Here is a 19,033-nt window from a genome sequence, read left to right as displayed (position 1 = left end):
TTTTGCAGCCATTTGGTAAGTTAAGCTTTTAAAACTTTTTTTTTGGGGGGGGGTTGGATTTTGGGTTGGGGTGTTTGGAATTCAAGGACTTGGTGTTGGGAAGGGGTTTGCAAGAATCTGGACACTTGTGTGGTTTTTCCCTGCATTTTTATGATTTTCTGTGACCATTGGGCCACTCTGCTGTTTTTTAAAAAAATTCTGGATTTGAATTTCTGTGTGCTGGGTGGCTGGGGGAACAGTTGGGGAGGGGTTTGCAAGAATCTGGAAGCTTGTGGTTTTTTTCTGCATTTTTATGATTTTCTGTGACCATTGGGCCACTCTGCTGTTTTTTTTAAAAAAAAATCTGGGTTTGAATTTTGAAATGTTCTTTACAGCATGTGTGACTTTAAAGAGCACTTAATAAACTCTTGTTGTACCAAATTTGGCTTTGTTTGGACTTTGTTTGAACAAATTAATTTCGTCTTGCGAGGCACCACTGTACAAATTTCCATAAAATCTACCTGTTTCAACATAACCACGGACATGGGCTCCTTGGTGACGTGGTCAGACTCCTCCAAGTAGTATTCCACTTGAAATCCATTGAGTAAAAACTTGAAATTGCTTGAGTACTCAAGAACGTTCTCTCTCAGTCTCCTGTACTCTACACCCTGCTGTTTGAAAGTTGCCATTAGCAGCACTGGCTCTGAGATGGCACCCAACTCTTCCTCGCCGATATTTTCAAGCAAGACTAGGGTTCCAAACTGGATGGTGTTCTCCAAAGTCCTTACGTAAGTGGAGTCAGACACCTTGATAATGGAAAGATTATAGCTTGCTGCTTCCGTGCCCATATCCTCCTTTCCTCCCAAGCTCATCTTTTCAGCCCTTTCCAGCTTCAGAGAGCATTCCTCAATCCTCTTTTCAAGTTCTTTCTTCCGGTTATTAAGTGATTCAAGTTCATCGTTTAGGTCCCGGAGACGGTCAATTACTTTCTTTAGTTCGTCTCTGTCCGTATTGAGCTTCTGCATCAGCAGAGTGAGCAACCCTTCCTCTTTCCTGAGTTCTTGATGTTTTGGGGCAACCACCTTTGCCACCCGGTCGTACGCTTCCATGGATCCAACTCCTTGGCACAAGCCTTTGCAGGCAGTTGATACAGCTGGCTCTATGAAAGATGGCTGAAAGTCCACCTGGCTGAAAGTCCACAACTTCTCTCTACTTCTCTTCACTATAGCTGGGAGGAAATTCTCTTTGTCAGAAGTCTTCAAGGAGCCGAGGAATTTCAGGTGCCTTACAACCATTTTGGAACTACCTGAAATTTCAATTGTAAATACATATATATTAAAATGTTGTCAAAATATAAATATCTCATTTTAAAAATCTGGAAGATTTTCAACCTTGCTGTTCTTTCCCCTGTAATAGTTTTTGGAGCATCCAGGTGATTCTTAAGCCAAAGGAAATGGATAAGGTCATAGAATGACACTTGTATCTATGGTTCATTTTATTGCATTGAATGCAGGGGGAGGGGCTGGTGCCCATTGGACTTGTAGGGCAGAATATGGGAGAGTCAACAGTGGTAGGGAATTAGAGCCAATGACAGGCAGAGTGAACTAATTCTGGCTTTGTCCTCACCCTCCTTCCTGCTGAGTTCCATAACAGCAACACTGGGTCTAAGGAGGAACAGGAGCAGGTGGGGGCTGGCTAAGCAGAGGCTTAGCTTTTTAGGGCAGTTCCCCACTTGCCCTAATGGACTAAAGTCTACTGGTTGAATGTCTGAATATATTATATAAAGTGATACGATGAAAATGCTCAGTATCAACAAAGAAACACATGACAACCCCTCCCAATAGAGGATTAAAAAAATAAATTACCGCTTCCAGTTGAATCAGGTTTTCTTTCTGGCTTTTTTTTCCACGTTTTCCATGCCCAACTTGACAGGTCCTGGTCGATCGTTTATGCAGTTGATAAAATGAGGTATTTGTCAGCTTCAGGGTATGGAGAGCCTAAAACGGACCTTCCAGGGTGGGCATTCGCTCCACCAAGTCGCTCTCGCACTCCTCCTGTAATGACATCAAATATATTCTCAGTAGGGATTTGATAGCCCTGGTCTCCCCCGGCCTAACAATAACTGCATCACACTCACTCTCTTGTGACCCCACAAAAGGGGCAATGGTGGAGCTTCATGCTCCGGCACCGGGGGGAAGAGAGAAGGCGGGGCGGGGCGTGCATCCTGGGGGCGGGAAGCGCTGCCTGTGGGGGTGGGGTGCCCAGCGCGGGGGCAGCTGCAATGGCACCCTGCCAGGATCATGCTGCCGGGGTGGTGTGCTCCCCCTGCACTCCTCTTCCTCTGCCAGTGAAGGGGGGGGCATTTTTAGAAATTTTTAGCAATAAATGCAAATGTTTTACCTTTAAAGGTAAAGGGTAAAGGGACCCCTGACTGTTAGGTCCAGTCGCAGACGACACTGGGGTTGTGGCGCTCAACTCGCTTTACTGGTTGAGGGAGGTGGCGTCCAGCTTCCGGGCATGTGGCCAGCATGACTATCCGCTTCTGGCAAACCAGAGCAGTGCATGGAAACACCGTTAACCTTCCCACCAGAGCGGTACCTATTTATCTACTTGCACTTAGACATGCTTTTGAACTGCTAGGTTGGCAGGAACAGGGACCAAGCAACGGGAGCTCACCCCGTCACGGGGATTCAAACTGCCGATCTTCGTATCGGCAAGCCCTATGCTAGTCATATTTTTTTCTTACCTCAGCGTGTTTGGTGCCAGAAATTGACACCGAGAATTATCCAGAAAATCGACATTGTAATCTATGAAAAAAGAAAAGCAGGTGAATATTGTTTTTAGACAGCTTTTAAATCCCAGAACACTTTCCCGCCTAGGCTGTTCACATAACAACTTACCCATTTGCAGCTCATTTGCTGAAATGCCCTCTGTGGACCAGATAACCCCAATATAAACTTAACATTGGATTGTGATGTAAGCTGGCAGGGGTGCCGTGAATTATTATGCCAAGATGGGAAAAGTTAAAATTGTCATTGCTAGGCAAAATTTCAGTGATAAAAATGAATGTTTTGCCTAGAATGATATTTTTATTTCAAATAATACCTCTCGCGACTGATTCACTATTTAAAGAATGGCAAAAGGGGTTTATCTAGGTGTTATGGCAATGAAAAAAACCACAAGTTAAAATGAAAGTACTGCAAGATGTAAAGCAAAGGGGAGGATTGGATCTGCCTGATTAGAAATTGTATTTTGCCACCTATTGCTTAGCCAGAGCATTCCTACATCCCAGTCTTCCTGAATTCTGGGTGAACTAGAATAATTCCAGAAAAAAAATTCCAGAACAGCAGCACATGTGCTTTACTACAGCTTTACGTTTCCCCAGTTCATTCCTTTGCATACACATACCAGTGTGTTCTGCAGTTTAAGCTGGACGCAGCTCAACATGGGCTTCCTCCATGACATTTCCATATCTTTCTAGGGCACAAATGAGTTGGGAGAACTAACGCAGTTGCTCCCTCAGTCTTAGGGCGCAACAAGGTGGAGGTGGGAGAGCGGGAAGTTGAAGCTCACAGGATCCTTATCAAGCAAAGCAATATACAGTGTCATCATGGAAAGAGTGAGATGGATGGGGGATGTCTTAGCCATGACCCTGCAATGATGGGGAGGAAATTCCAAACAAGGCTGAACTGGCCCCATGAATAAGTCGTCAGCCTGAAAGTTGGAAAAGAGTAAATGGCTTTCAAATGCAGCAAAAGTTACATTATTACCAATAGGAACAGTTTGCTATCAGTCAATATGCAGAGCCAGACCAACACATTTTGCTGCCTGAAGCAAAAAGCAAAAACAAAACGGTGAATCTTCAATCTCATTCCACGCACAGCAGCCAGTTGAGCTGGCAGCTGAGTCTTACAATGGGGCAGACAAACTCCAGACAAAGCATGGCATAACCCACCTAAGGTTATCAGGACAGTGGTGTCTCGGGCTGCCATAGGAATAACACAGGTCAGCCTGAGCTGTTTCATTTGAAAAGGGTGACGCAGGGAACAGCAGCTTATGAACACTTCTCCATGTGTTTCGTGCTCTTGGTAGCACTTGTGTCAACAGAGTCTGCCCCAAGTAAGAAACCTTTTTCTTGCAGATGTCTTGAAAGCACAACTTAGGTGCTCCTTTATCCCTTCAGAGAATTCCACAAGGCAGAAATGCAGAGTCCCGTTCTTTGATCTCTGTTAAGGCCGAATAGTTTCTTGTGTGGTATTTGTGGAAACATCATTGTAAGAGGCCTGAGCTACTTTCCCCCAGAATGTCAGTCATTGCACACATCCTCTAAAATGTGTCCAGCCCATTCACTGCATGAGATATATGTTGTTCCCCTTTGAATTTCCATCTTTTGAGTTCTGGCCTTAAAGGAACTAAAAGCTTGAATTTGTTGTTGTTTAGTCGTGTCCGACTCTTCGTGACCCCATGGACCAGAGCACGCCAGGCTTGAATACTGCAAAGCATATCCATAAGGCAAGTGAGCTGGTGCAGTGAGGTATTGTGTGGCCTAATTAGCCGAGCCAATATTACTATCTGGTTACGGCAAAAGCTCAGGGGTGCAACAATTATTCAGACATGCAGTCCATGTTTCATATTTGACTCATCCTCTTCTTTCTTCTATATCCAATCCAGTCATTTCTTCCTGGCCAGCTGATTATAATAATAGCTTTCCCCTTTGACGTTGTGCCTTACATATCCTACTGCTTTCAATGCTGCTGTGGCTGTCTGTCCCATAGAAAATAAACAAAAGAGTGTGATTGTGATTTTGTGTGTTTGTGTGTGTCCGTCCTGACTAATCAAACAGCAACATAAAACAAAATGGGGGGGGGATAATAAAAGTAGCAGACTCAAATAAACTTTGTGATCCATCAATATATGGCCAAAATCTAATAGCTGTGTTCCCCTCACAGAACTGCAAGCTCCAGAGTTCCCTAGGAAGAGGAACTAACCTCTCAGCACCCTTAATAAACTCCAGTTCCCAGGATTTTGGAGGGGGGATTCATGACTGTGTAAATAGGTATGACATTGCTTTATATGTATAGTGCAAATGGGGCCAAAAACCACCAGAAGATTAATATCTGGGGCAGAGAGAGGAAGGCAGAGGGCAAGGAAGACCTTACACAGGAATGGACGAAGTCACAGAATCAAAGAATCAAAGAGCTAGAATGGAAGAGAGGGTCATCTAGTTCAACATCCTGCAATGCAGGGGCTCAAGCCCATGACCCTGACCTGAAAATGAAAGCCAAGGTAGGAACTGGGGAAAGCCAGAAGCGAAGTTGAATGAAATGACAAAGCAAAGAGTTGGGCTCAACGCAAGAAAGAAAACTGGGAGCAAAGCAAAGAGGACTTCCAGACCAGTATTGGGTGGGATTCAGCCACATCCCAGCAAATCCCGGTTGTGCAGTCAAGGTGATTGGGAGGCCTTGAACAACAAACCCACTCCTCCCAAAAGAATGGACTTTTTACAAAATATTCCCCCTCTGGGGAAAGCTGATCATTTTCCAGGACTTCTGCATCTTTACAATATGCAATTGGAAAGAACAGAGAGCTGGAGAAGCCTGTCCTTGTCGTCCAGTAATCTCCTACCATAGTTAGATTCGCCTAGGAATAGAAACAACGCATTTGAATGAAATGGCAGTGGACTCACCACTTCAACTGTTCAAAGATTAAAAGGCTTACACAAAATTCCTTTGTTCTCTGAATGCATGCAGAGATACCGTCTGTTTAAAACAGAAGACTAAATAAGACTCTGCTCACAAGGTGACCGGAGCCCTAATACAGTGGGCACAGGGGGGAACTGGAACCTACAGTGGGACACTTTTAATAAGCAGCCAGATGTTAGCTGGCCTTGCATTACTAGGGATGATGGAGTTTTGTCACAAATCCCAATGTACTATGGGGTTTGTGAGGGCGTTTTGTGAGAGGGCTTTGGTGGGGTTTGTGATGGTCCTTTGTGAGTGGACTGAGGTGGGGTTTGTGATGGCCCTTTGTGAGTGGGCTCAGGTGGAGTTTGTGATGGCCCTTTGTGAGTGGGCTGAGGCGGGGTTTGTGACTCAAACCCTTAGGGTAAGTCCCCTGTAGCATTTCATCTTTCAGCCTTGTAGATGTTAGCATTTATGGAACTGGACAATAGCCCTTTAAAGAACACAGCCAGCAGCCATGATAAAATGGGCGCAGGATATTGGGTACAACATCATGTTTGAGGACTGGGAAAGGTTATGGACCACCGGTATGAAATTCACGGCATGTAATGCCTTGAAAGAAAATATTATGAAAATGATATATAGGTGGTACATGACCCCAGTCAAACTCGCAAAGATATATCACCTGTCTGATAATAAATGTTGGAAATGTAAGGAGGCTGATGGGACATTCTTCCACCTCTGGTGGACTTGTCCAAAAGTGAGGGCCTTCTGGGAAATGATTTATAATGAGTTAAAAAGGGTATTTAAATACACCTTTCCCAAGAAACCAGAGGCCTTCCTTTTGGGCATTGTCGGCCAGAATGTGTTAAAGAAGGATAGAACTTTCTTTATGTACGCAACTACAGCAGCAAGAATTCTCATCGCAAAATACTGGAAGACACAAGATTTACCCACACTGGAAGAGTGGCAGTCGCAATTGATGGACTATATGAAATTGGACGAAATGACTGGCAGAATCCGAGATTTGGGAGAAGAATCGATAGAAGAGGACTGGAAAAAATTCAAGGACTATCTACAAAAATATTATAAGTTATATGAATGTTAAGAATTTGCATGAGTTGGAAAATATAGCTTCAGCGATAAGATTTCGGGATACGGGAAATTAAGTTATAACTAGGAAAGTATTAAAGTTTAAATTACCATTATATATATTTCTGATCAAAAGTAAATTGATAATAAGTATTTTAAACCCAAAACATAATTATTTGAAAGTACAAAGAATACATGAAACAAGGTATTAATTTGCTGACATTTTTATTGCAAAGAATGCAGGGTTGGGGAGATGTGGGGAAGTCCGGTAGATCATGGAAAAAAGTTTTGGAAAGATGGATCTTTTTTGTTTTTCTTTTTCTTTTTCTGTTATTTCCTTATATATCTGACTTTGCTTCTGTACCTGGAAAAAATAATAAAAATATTTTTTAAAAAATAAATAAAGAACACAGCCAGCTCCTCCTCAAAGGCAGGGCTAATTGCAGAACAGGGTTTGCCAACCTCAACCTCTTTGCTGAGACAACATCCACCCATTAACTACAATCAAGAGAAAACTGCAGCCACTGGAGGTCACAGGACCTGTCCATGGTCCTGATAGGGCTTGCCTAAATCTGGGTGTATTTTTATTTATTTCTTATGATCTATACACCACTTGATTGCAAGCAAAGCTCAAAGCAGCTTACAAAAAGAGTAAAACCATAAAATCATCTAAAAAAAGGAAACAACTATTGAAAACATTGAAAAATAAATAAGATCAACGGTGGGCAGGGAGCAAATTAAAATGTATGTCAAGATTCTACATTTATGGATGTTTTTAGCAGGCACCAAAAAGAGTAGAATGAAGGTACCTGCTTGGGAGTTCCAACTGAAAATATCATTTTCTTACAAATGCGGATCAAGTATTATGTGGCACTTGTAACAGTGCCAGTTCCACAGATCCAAGCAGTTGCATGGGCAACCGCCCATGCAGTTATAGGATAAGGAGTCCTTATAGGACTTATGCAGTCCTTATAGGATAAGGAAATCTCACAAGTAAACTAGGGACAAGCTGTTAAGGACTTTATATACTAACATGTATATTTGACCTTGGCCCTGAACTTGATACTGCTAAATTGAGGCACATGCTAAGGAGCCTGACCTTACCTGCATGACCCTGCTGTTCACTGTGATATTATCTGACATGACCACACTGGGAAGATATATTCACCTAATATTGCTTTTTTAAAAAAAGAAAAAGCCTGCTGCCACTTTCTCTGTGACCCCAGAGCCCCAAGGGATCAGAACTTTCATTGCACCCCTTTCCTGATCAGCATAAGAGGATGTCTGGAGCCCAGGAAACAGGATTTGTACAGCATTCATGTAGACTGATTAATAGATACTGAATTCTTGCCTGAACTTGTCATGAGTACTCTCAGGTACTATGACCTCTTCACCTTTTTTTTTCCTGAAGCAGACATCCAGCTGGTTGAGAGATGGCAGTTCATCTTTGCTGCAATTGTTCCTTGGCCCTGGCCAAGTGAAGTAGTCTGGATGCTTTCCATGCTGAAATCATCAAGCCTAGGGTCAAATATTTAAATACAAATTGTTTTAATAAATGTGCAGGGTTTTAGTTTCAGGAACGCTATTCAAGAAACCCAAACCGAATCTTCTCATTTAAAGTAACTGTCACCTTTAGAAGACATCTGAAGGCAGCCGTGTAAAGAGAAGCTTTTAAATATGCAATGTTTTATTATGTTTTTATATATGTTGGAAACTGCTCAGGGTGCCACACAGTCAAATGGGTGGGGTACAAAGAAAATTATTATTATTAAAGTGCTTTTTTAAGGACTTTCAGGCAAGCTGCTGTTGCAGACTTCTGCACACAACATACAGATAAATTAAGAAATGTCAGTAGGAAGCTACTTTATTTATAGAGTCAGAGCATGGGTTCATCTAGCCCAGTTAGGGTAACACGGACTGGCAACAGCTCTCCATGGCTTAAGGCAGATTTCTCTCCTAGCCTTACTTGGAGATACCAGCAACTGAACCTGTGAACCTCTCCATGAGAAGGGTACCATGAACTGTGGTCTTTCTCTGCTGAGTTCCCTTGGCTGCATTTTGTGTGCTGGAAAACAGGCCCTGGGGCAGAAGGGAAGGTTGGACCTACAGATGAATCTGACCCCGGAGATGCTGTCTCTGGGGATCCCAGTTTGGGAGTCTCATAAGAGCATAATAAGAACCAATGCCCCATCTAGTCCCGAATCCTGCTCTCAAAATGCTCAACCAGATGCCTGTGGGCAACTTGCAAGTAAGTCTTGAACACAGCAGCACTGTTGCAACTGGCATTGAGAAGCATTACTGCCACTGGCCATGGAATCTCTGGCTCAAGTTTAGAATGGGGGACCCAGGTCTGGGTCCAGCACCTCATTGAGAGCCAGTGTGGTGTAGTGGTTAAGAGCAGTGGACTCGTGATCTGGTGAACCGGGTTCGCTTCCCCGCTCCTCCACATGCAACTGCTTGGTGACCTTAGGCTAGTCACACTTCTCTGAAGTCGCTCAGCCTCACTCACCTCACAGTGTTTGTTGTGGGGGAGGAAGGGAAAGGAGATTGTTTGCTGCTTTAAGACTCCTTAGGGTAGTAATAAAGCGGGATATCAAATCCATACTCCTCCTCCTCATGTGCTTGCACTGCCATTTTTTTAAAAAAATCTGGCTGTGCACTCCTCCTCTGGGTCAGAGTTTGAGCTGCTGCTCAGGGTGTGGGTAGTGAAAGATGCAGATTATAGCCTTGTTCAACTGGAAAGGCAGTATCATAAAAGAAGGGTATCATGTTGGGTATTTAAGAAACCAACATGCCATGGGATCAGCACCTGGCAACAGAACAAAAATCAGAGGTGGGGGGGGTTGATACTTATCTTCACCATGTTGTCTGCGATGAAGAGTTGGGTGCCTGGGATGATTTTATCTTGTCTCAGGCATTGGAGGATGACCATGCGGTCAAGACCTGTGACCAGATTCCATTCACCAGGAAACTCTTCTTCATGAGGTTTGGCAGAACCATAAATCGTTTTCCACTCCACAACATTGGACTCCACATGATGCAACAGCCCATGCAAGTTTTTCAGCCCTGAGGAATGCACAATTTCAGCCCATGATTTGTCAGACAACCACTCTGGGGCAGGATTCGCATCCCGGTTCTTGAGCGCAACCTCACCTGTCAGTAGGAAACGCCAGACCTCACCATCAATCTCATCTCTCCCTTTCACGATCCCTATAGTCAGAAGGAAGGAGAAAAGAAGCTTGACCTTCTCAAACGGGGATCGGCAGTCGTTGTAGATGGTGATTGTTAAATGTTCAATTATTAAGTCAATCCTTTCTTCCAAAACGTCACTTTTCCTGCTATTGGCAAGAGACTGGACATAGCAGTTAATAAACCATATCAGGAAATATTGATACATTGGTTCCATGTCAGCCAGATCAGACACACAGAAGACGACTATTGCTAAATGAGTGGCCACCGGCTAGTACCCCAATTCAGGTGGTATCTATTTCCATTTCAGTAATAGTGCTAATTTCTTGCTTTTCAGAGATTTCTTCAGACAAGTCTTTGGAGGAAGAGATGATTTTAATAGCTGTTTCATCTTCTTAGATATTTCCTTCTGACTTGGAAAGAACTTCCAGGATTTCGTCTTCAATCTCCTCCAGCTGTTTCTTGTTTGCTGCACTTTCTACAATCAGCTTGTTTTTCTCTTTAAGCTCAGGCTTTTCCTTCGCAGCCACAATCCCAAGAAGCTAAATTTTATGGTGATGATGGTGCCCCTATTTGATGAAATAAAAGCAAGTGTAGCTTTTACACCTGCAAATGGGTATGGTGGCAGAGCAAAACTTCTCTGATGATCCGGGAGAAATCGTGCAGGTTGAAGACGTAGTGAGATTTTGAAGGAGTTAGGAGAAGGTTTTCCGCAGCCATCGTTTTGCCAATCCTTTAAAAAAGAGCAAAAAAGTTAAATGTAACCCTGACCTTTCTTTCCAACGTACCCCACCCCTAGGGTCTCTTCTCCCACTTTGCCATGAAGAGTTGCAGACATCACTAGGGATGAGCAAATCCGTTAATTTCAGTTTCTCATTTTCCCAATTTTATGTTCAGTTCTGCTGATTTCCACACTGGTTTGCAATACCCCCCCCGGCCCCCCAAAAAAAAATCATTAGCATTTGAGTGCTAATTTCCCCTAACATACACACTTTTGTATGTATTTGCCTAATATATCCATTTTTGCAAGCCATTTCCCCCCAATATACCGTATTTTTCGCTCTATAAGACACACCAGACCACAAGACGCACCTAGTTTTTGGAGGAGGAAAACAAGAAAAAAAATATTCTGAATCTCAGAAGCCAGAACAGCAAGAGGAATCGCTGCGCAGTGAAAGCAGCAATGCCTCTTGCTGTTCTGGCTTCTGGGATAGCTGCACAGCCTGCATTTGCTCCATAAGACGCACACACATTTCCCCTTACTTTTTAGGAGGGAAAAAGTGAGTCTTATAGAGCAAAAAATACGGTAATCCATTTCTGCATTTTATTTTCAGAAATATATGCATTTTGCGCACTGATTACCTAAGTAATAATAATAATATAATAATAAATTTTATTTATATCCCGCCCTCCCAGGCCAAGACCGGGCTCACGGCGGCTAAAACCAGGTATAAAAACAATTGATTAAAATACAACTTAAAAAACAAGATTAAAATACAACATTAAATTGCAGACTCATTTCAGTAGAAACTCAAATCAAAAACTTTTTTGGGAATGAAAACGTCAAGTGTTCACCAAGGCTAACTATCCAGACTGGTCCTATATGGGCCAGAAAAAAACCAGGGAAGTCCCCAAATAGGAGTTCCATCACAGGAGGAGGGGGGGGGGAGAAAGAGGGGTAGGGGATCAAGATGATTCCAAGCCAAAGGCCAGGCAGAACAACTCTGTCTTACAGGCCCTGCGGAAAGAAATCAGGTCCTGCAGGGCCCTGGTCTCATTAGGCAGAGCGTTCCACCAAGCCGGAGCCAGTGTAGCATATGCACTGCATGACCAGGCGGCGACAGCCACAGCCCCCAGGGATCATAAGGAAGAAATAAAATTAGGCCACAACTTTATTAAACTTCCAAATGTAGGAAGACTTTGGCTTAGGTCTTGGGCGTGTACCCCCCCCCCCAGCACCCCAGCCGGGGGGAACTGGGGCTCATCAGAGTAAATGGGATATGGGGGTACTCTGTGAGACATATGCGTAGCAGGCAGCCAAGCCCATATCCCCGCACGCAGGGTAGTTCACTGATGACCTTTCAGTGTAGGGTCAGTGACACCCATATATATAACCCCTTTAAGAGGGGGACCCTTGAATCGCCGCTGCAATGGGGTGAGTCACCACTTCATGCCCTGCCCCCCACCATATACAGTGGTACCTCAGGTTGTAGGAGACTTCGAAATATAGACCAGAAATGAAAAGACCAGGCAGCAATATCTTTTAAAGAAAAGTTTCTTTATATTCAATTTGGTTTTTGTCAGACAAAAAGCAAATGGGTGCATTTAAGAAGAAATGGAAAATGCCCCCCGAGACTCAGATGCATACAACTTTTATACCCTTATGCAAAGCAACAACCCAGCCCCTTGGCATTCCCCTTAGCCAATGACTAACAGCCTCCTATGATCTATAATGCATATTCATTTAAGCTCTACCAATGAAAAATGGTGGTGGCCTTGTTCGGTTCCAAGCTGCCTTATCCACTAGATGGCGCTGATGGCTTATAAACTACCTAACCTATTTACTGATTCCGGTAAATAGCCCCCTAACCCACCTGTTTCTGGGAAATGTACCGAAGCGAGTCCCATGGTTTAACAACTTCTCACTAAGAGTTATATCTGGAGTCTGGTGGTCGGCACATATCCTGTTATTTGCTCTCTTCAGGGGTTCGTTTCTCAGAAATCTGCAAAATACCCTAACCACAAGCTTGCAAGTTAGCTGCACCTGCAAAATATCCTAACTGTGGCCTACTTGCTGTTTGCAAGGCAAGAGAAAGAGACACAGTCTTAGCTTTTTGCTCTTATAAAAATGGCTTTAGAGGTTCCTATAAAAATGGGCTTTGGTCTGGCTCTCAATTGGTCATCCTGACCTTCACTCCTTCAAGGTTACATACGCTTCAGGTTACAGACTCCGCTAACCCAGAAATAGTGCTTCAGCTTAAGAACTTTGCTTCAGGATGAGAACAGAAATTGTGCTCCGGCGGCACAGCGGCACAGGAGGCCCCATTAGCTAAAGTGGTGCTTCAGGTTAAGAACAGTTTCAGGTTATGTATGGAGCTCAGGAACTAATTAAGTACTTAACCCGAGGTACCACTGTAGGGAAGAAAAGACTAAAGGATTCCACCCAAGGCCATAACCGCCACCTGAGACCACAAACTTACGGTCTTGCCACCATCTGGAAAACCATTCAACTTACCTCCAACCACTCCATCAGGCCATGCCTGATGTCACACAACAAGAGCTCACTCACAGGGCTGGAAAGATGCACGCCATCAGGTCTGAAAAGAACAGGCCTACCAACTTCAATTTCGAGGTGCTTCACCACATGACCTCCCTTTACGCAGCACTCCTGTGAACTACCCAGTGTGGTGTAGTGGTTAAGAGCGATAGACTCTTAATCTGGGGAACCGGGTTCGCGTCTCCGCTCCTCCACATGAAGCTGCTGGGTGACCTTGGGCCAGTCACACTTCTCTGAAGCCTCTCAGCCCCACTCACCTCACAGAGTGTTTGGTCTTAAATCTTTCTTTTTCCTTTCAGATTTTAAATGTAAATAAGAAATACTTTCTCTTCTTCCCTCCCTCTCCTTAAACTCAGGGAGGGAATTCCTCTGGTTTGACGTTTGGATTTTATAGCTTTTTAACACTCCATTCTCAGTATTTAGCTTAGACAGTTTTTGCTTTGATCTTTATACAAACCGGAAGGTGGACTTCCTCTTTACACCTTCCCGCTTCAGTGCCAAATTAAGCCTTGTTTCCTTTTAATTTCCCGTCTTTAAGTTTAACCTACTCATGGGTTGTTGTTTATCAGCCGAATTGTCAGAAGAAAAAAGGTCAGCGCTCTCCGGCAACAGCTGCGCGGCTTCACTCCTCGGAAGTAGTGATCGACTCACAGCACCGCGCCACCCCCGTTCCGCTCCGGGACCCCTTACGAGGTCCTTTTGCAAATTGGGGGGGCGCTTTTGGTGCCCGCTGAGTCCCACGGCCGCAGGCTTCCTCCGCCTGCAGTTTTTGACAGGGTCCCCGCTTCGCCGTAGTGGCAAGACCCAGCCTCCGAGGAGCTTCTCCCTCCGATCTAGAAGGAGACCGCCATTGCCGTTGGCGCCACCTCCGGAAGTCCCCTACCTCACAGAGTGTTTGTTGTGGGGGGAGGAAGGGAAAAGGAGAATGTTAGCCGCTTTGAGACTCCTTCGGGTAGTGATAAAGCGGGATATCAAATCCAAACTCTTCTTCTTCTTCTTCTTCTAAAGGGTGGCCAGATGCATGAACAAGGAACTGGCCAGGCTCCTCAGGGCGGGCTCTCATAAATTTACACGTGTCTGCCACAGGGCAAGGCCCAGGCTGCGAGACTAGAGCAGGCCAAGAAACAAGAGAGAATGAAATGACATGAATGCTAGCAAGCCAATGCACAGGGCTGTAAATGGCAGGTAGACAAATCCAATTTGCAAGGGGACCCCAGAGGTCATCCAGACCAACCCCCGGTCCCACAGAGGGCCCAGCAAAAAATTGGGCAAATACCATGCACTGGGAATAGCACCCCAACAGCGGCTGCCCTGGAACAAAGGAAGGCCTCACTAGGCCACAGCCCTCTCGCTGCAATCCAGCATCTGCCAGGGAACAATTGGAGGCTATACTAGGCCTCAGTAGGCCGCAGGCCCCCCGTTGCAGTCCAGGGGCTGCAAGGGAACAAAGGAAGGCCTCACTGGGCCTCACTAGGCCGCAGCCCTCTCACTGCAGTCCAGAATCTGCAAGGGAACAATTGGAGGCTTCACAACGCCTCAGTAGGCCGCAGATCCCCCCTCTGCAAACCAGCGGCTGACAGGGAACAAAGGGAGGCCTCAGTAGGCTTTGCTAGGCCACAGGCCCCCGAAAAATGGAAGTCCTAACAGGCCTCGCCATCAGTAAGCAACAGGAAGGGGGGGGGATTAATAACAAAGAGCTGTCAAGGGAGCTTGGCTCCATGGCAGGAAGTATGATAGGGAAGAAGGAAACGTGGAAAAGGAAATGGGGCCCCAAGTACAGTGGTGCCTCACAAAACGAAAAGAATCCGTTCTGTGATTCTCTTCGTCTAGCGGTTTTTTCGTCTTGCGAAGCAAGCCCATTGACGGATTAGCGGATTAGCGCTATTAGCGGCTTTTAGCGGCTTATCTGCTGATCGGATCAGCTGATAAGCGGCTTAGCGGCTTAGAAAAAGGGGGGGAGGGAAAAAAACCAGCAGGAACTTGCAAGACATTTTCGTCTTGCGAAGCAAGCCCATAGGAGATTCGTTTTGCGAAGCACCTCCAAAACGGAAAACCCTTCCGTCTAGCGGGTTTTCCGTCTTGCGAGGCATTCGTCTTGCGGGGCACCACTGTACTCACCACTCTGTGCCACTCTGGCTATTGTTGGCTCCACCCCCTATTTATAAAAATGGGGCTGGCCCCACCTCCCAGCAAGAAACTTGATTACTGAGATTGGGCATAAACCCCTAAAAATTAACACTGAAAGGCAAGCCAGCCCCTGTTTGCCAGTAAGCCCCCTGGGAACTGTAGCACCATGCATGATCCCGCAAAGGCACCCACAATGTAAAGTGTGAGTGCTCATTTTGCGTACGTAGCCTGGCCGGCGAACTTCCTTGTTTCTCGTGTGTGTGTGTGTGTGTGTGTGTGTGTGTGTGTATTTTCAGTTCTTTTTTCTGGGGGGAACGCAGAGGTACTCACACCCCTAAACATTTTGTGAATCAAACCGAAGAAACTAAAAATGTTAAACATTTTATTTTCTTCTCTAGCACGGTGAATCCTCAATTCTGTTGCTACCCCGGATGGCAGCCTCATTTCCTGAGTCTCAGACTGAACAAGCATTTAATGTGTGAAGTAGGAGTTGGAATCTAGCATGAGGTAGTGCATGTTCTTTGTACTTTTGTCCATTTACTGTATTTATTTCCCCCAATTTCAACTATAAAATGGTGATTTCCTTGAGTCAAAATGAGAGTACCCCTAAACATCCCCCCCCCAGAAAACAAGCACTGTATGTTTTATCGTACCAAAGAAAGTTATGTGTTATGTTTAAACTCCTGGGGCAGCTTCTGCACATATAAATACCACAACATGTGCTCTCTTGAAGAGAAGCACATTCATCAGAATAGTGGCCTCAGAATAGTGGTCTCAAATCTCAAATCTAAAGTTTGATCATCAAAGGCACTGATGGAAACAATGGCCAGGTGCCTTGTGAAATGCCCTGTGAGACACAAAGGAAGGCAGAGTACTGTATTTTTTGCACCATAACACTCACTTTTTTCCTCCTAGAAAGTAAGGGGAAATGTCTGTGCGTCTTATGGAGGAAATGCCTACGGGTGGCATGCCTACGGATTTTCCTCCTCTAAAAACTACGGGCGTGTTATGGTCGGGTGCGTGTTATAGAGCGAAAAATACGGTAAGTCTCAGTGCAGCTTTGCCATTCCTTCTGGTAACCCCAGGCAGACAGTTGAAACTGCTGGTGAAGGTGGCAAGGTCACGTCTACACCATACATTTAAGGTACTATTATGACACTTTAAATTGCCCTGGCTTCCTCTCCCAAAGAATCCTGGGAACTGTAGTTTGTTAAAGGTGCTGAAAGTTGTTAGGAGATCCCTCACAGAGCTACCATTTGTAGGTTGATCCATATTTCTTTCAGACTGATTGACATGCAACTATCTGAGTCCAAAATTAGAGGAGGAAAGATGTTGGGCACCCTCACATCAACAATAGCAAGCCTTGAGGTGTCCTTCTTGTCATACCAGTGGCTGTGATCAATCCATTGCCTAAGGAATTCTGTAGAAGGCTAGGCTCCGTATACCTCCTTGGCAGACATATGTAAGTCATCTAGGAAGAATATTGATGCATTTATCTTCCAAAGACAAAAAATAACTCCCTCTACCCCTCTCCCTCTCCCCATCAACACAAGCAAGCAAAGAAAGGGAGAGGATGAGAATGAGTTAGAGTGTTAGGCCAGAGGAGACCAGGGTTATCAAATCCCCACTGAGTTCTAAAACTTACTGGGTGACCACGTTCCCGTTGCACCAGGGAGCACACTTGACAGGTGGGGAACTGCCACCGAGAGGGCCCTCAATCAATTCCAATCAAGGCACATCCAGTGGCAGCACCTGGAATAAGAAAGGAAAGGGTGGTTCTTGGAAAGTTATTGTTTCACTGGACTGTTCATCCTGACAATGTGGTATATTTGATATGATTACAGGAGGAGTTTGAGGGAGACCTTGCCAAGGCAATGCCAGCCCTGGACGCTCCCCTTTTGGCTCTCCATACCCTGAACCTGGCAAATACCTCCTTTGTCAAATCCCTACAGGATCCACCAGGACCTGTCAAGCTGGTCATGGAGAGCGTGAAAGAAAAGCCAGAAAGAAAGCCTGATCCAAGTGGAAGCGGCCACTTCCTTGTTAGTATTTTGTGGGAGAGATTGCAGTGTACACTGGAGATTTAGGATGGTGCAGTTAAAGTGGATTAAAGTGCTCTGTCATCCAGCTTGCTCCTTAAAGTCCAGATATAATCTAACTTCTGCATAAGCAAGCAAATCAAGATGCATGCCCAATAAGTGGTTTGTCAGGTGGAGCTCACTGATCAAGTTGTTGACTATGCCTTCTATCTAAGAGCAATCTTCATCTGCTCTTCTTCTTTAAATAGATGACCATGTCCACTCTGTGGCTCCTTGGTCTTTTCCTATTCACTGTGGTGCGGACCATGGTTGGCCCCACCAACTCTTGATTCCAGGGGTAGGTTGGATTTGGCTTAGGTATTGGAGGGCTGGCACATGATAGAGTCTGCGTAACAATAGCAGCAACTCCCCATCCCACACACCACTTTCAAATTACATTGAAAAAGTAAAGAAAAAGTAAACCAAACTGTAGGGAAGGCCAGGAATGGATTTTCAGTGAAAACAAATTCCTATGTGGAAAAACTGCAGTCAGAGGCAGGGATGGAAGGCTCTGTCAGTTTCAGTTCTCTTTCAGTTACTCTAAGGCTATCAGAGAGTTCCTATGACTTTCCAGTTTTGTTGAATATGAACTCTCATCATTATATTATAATTATTTTTTTTAAAAAAATACATATTTTATTCGCATTGTTGCATTTATGACCTTTTTATTGACATGCAATATTTTATGAATTGTTGCATACAACCCTACTAAAAGAGAATTATATGAAAATGATGCATTGGTGGTATCTGGTTAAATTAGCAAAAATGTATAGAACAGGATCTAGTAAGTGTTGGAAATGTAAAGAAGCAGGGTATACTAGATGCCATGCTAACAAAGTGGTAATTACTCCTTGGCTACGAGACATAAATGAGACCGTCCATGTCTTACGACAAGCTTACAAGAGATAGACCCTTCTTGGTGGTGAGGCCAAGATGGCAGAACCATTGGTTCCAAAATGGTTACATTCTTAAACGGCTCTACCATCAATATGTTTCTCCCAATGTGCAAACAAACTCTGCTGAGTTGTCACGTAAGAGGCAAAAAGAGAGTTTTCGAGCTATGAAGTCACAGCAACAGCACAATTTTTCCCCGTATTGCCGTCCACCTGTGGAATGCGCTGTTTGTACCGCCAAACTTTGCAGTGGGCAATTTGCAGGTGTTGGCACCCTTTTCAAGTGAATCTGATGACTTTGCAGCAGGCAATTTGCAGGGGTTGGGCACCATTTTCAAGTGAATCGGACGTCAGATTTTTTGGTAAAAACGTGACCCGTGGGTCAGGGCACCGAGGGCTCGTTTTATGGCCTACCATGAAGCGTGGTGTTTTCACCACCCAAATGGACCCTTGCTCTGACCCACTCTCTTGCTCTAGCCAACATGTGGGAAGTTGTTACTGGCACTGGCCTATCTGAAAGTCTTCAGTGCAACCAGAAGATAGACCTGTGGCATTAATGCCTAGTGGTCATCCCTAGCCCATACTTTGAAAAATACTGTGCTGCATCATTTTCTTGGCTTCTGCAAAGAGCCACTTTGATCCAATGCATGGAATTTTGGACTCGCTTTGAGTATAGCAGGGTTCAAATCCAGGCTCATGTTATGAACCTCCCAGGCT

The 19,033-nt window shown here is 44.7% G+C and overlaps 2 protein-coding genes and 1 long non-coding RNA gene across 8 annotated transcripts; 1 reads left to right on the top strand and 2 right to left on the bottom strand.

The window, feature by feature from the left end:
• Positions 1–148: 148 nt before the first annotated feature.
• Positions 149–4,771, bottom strand: LOC309539794 (dynein axonemal heavy chain 3-like; the record flags this gene model as incomplete). Its single annotated transcript, XM_082236128.1, has 5 exons — positions 3,388–4,771; positions 2,726–2,786; positions 1,845–2,033; positions 472–1,285; positions 149–158 (listed from the first exon to the last, which is right to left on the bottom strand). The coding sequence occupies exons 4-5, from the start codon at positions 1,272–1,274 to the stop codon at positions 149–151; spliced, it is 813 nt and encodes a 270-aa protein (XP_082092254.1). The 5' UTR covers positions 1,275–1,285; positions 1,845–2,033; positions 2,726–2,786; positions 3,388–4,771.
• Positions 4,772–8,193: 3,422 nt separating this feature from the next.
• On the bottom strand, positions 8,194–13,238 carry LOC309538794 (dynein axonemal heavy chain 3-like). Of its 5 annotated transcripts, XM_082234702.1 has the most exons (4): positions 13,177–13,238; positions 10,548–10,674; positions 9,544–9,962; positions 8,194–8,270 (listed from the first exon to the last, which is right to left on the bottom strand). In XM_082234702.1, exons 1-3 carry the CDS (start codon positions 13,189–13,191, stop codon positions 9,580–9,582), a joined length of 525 nt encoding a protein of 174 aa, XP_082090828.1. In that variant the 5' UTR covers positions 13,192–13,238; the 3' UTR covers positions 8,194–8,270; positions 9,544–9,579. The 5 variants fall into 5 exon arrangements, 1 of the variants encoding a protein (XP_082090828.1); XR_014222342.1 differs by lacking the exon at positions 10,548–10,674 and having other exon boundaries at positions 13,177–13,235; XR_014222343.1 differs by lacking the exon at positions 13,177–13,238 and having other exon boundaries at positions 9,544–9,818; positions 9,906–10,976.
• LOC309538888 lies at positions 11,987–17,810 on the top strand. Of its 2 annotated transcripts, XR_014222463.1 has the most exons (4): positions 13,226–13,353; positions 14,227–14,877; positions 15,744–15,852; positions 17,190–17,810. It is a non-coding gene; the product is annotated as an uncharacterized lncRNA (long non-coding RNA). The 2 variants fall into 2 exon arrangements; XR_014222462.1 differs by lacking the exons at positions 13,226–13,353; positions 14,227–14,877 and adding an exon at positions 11,987–12,096.
• The last annotated feature ends 1,223 nt before the right edge of the window (positions 17,811–19,033 follow it).

The sequence above is a fragment of the Podarcis vaucheri genome, assembly GCF_965113315.1.
Source record: "Podarcis vaucheri genome assembly, chromosome: 8".
Lineage (NCBI taxonomy): Eukaryota > Metazoa > Chordata > Lepidosauria > Squamata > Lacertidae > Podarcis > Podarcis vaucheri.
Note: the sequence above shows the minus strand (reverse complement) of the source record. Positions and strands in the feature narration are given on the sequence as shown.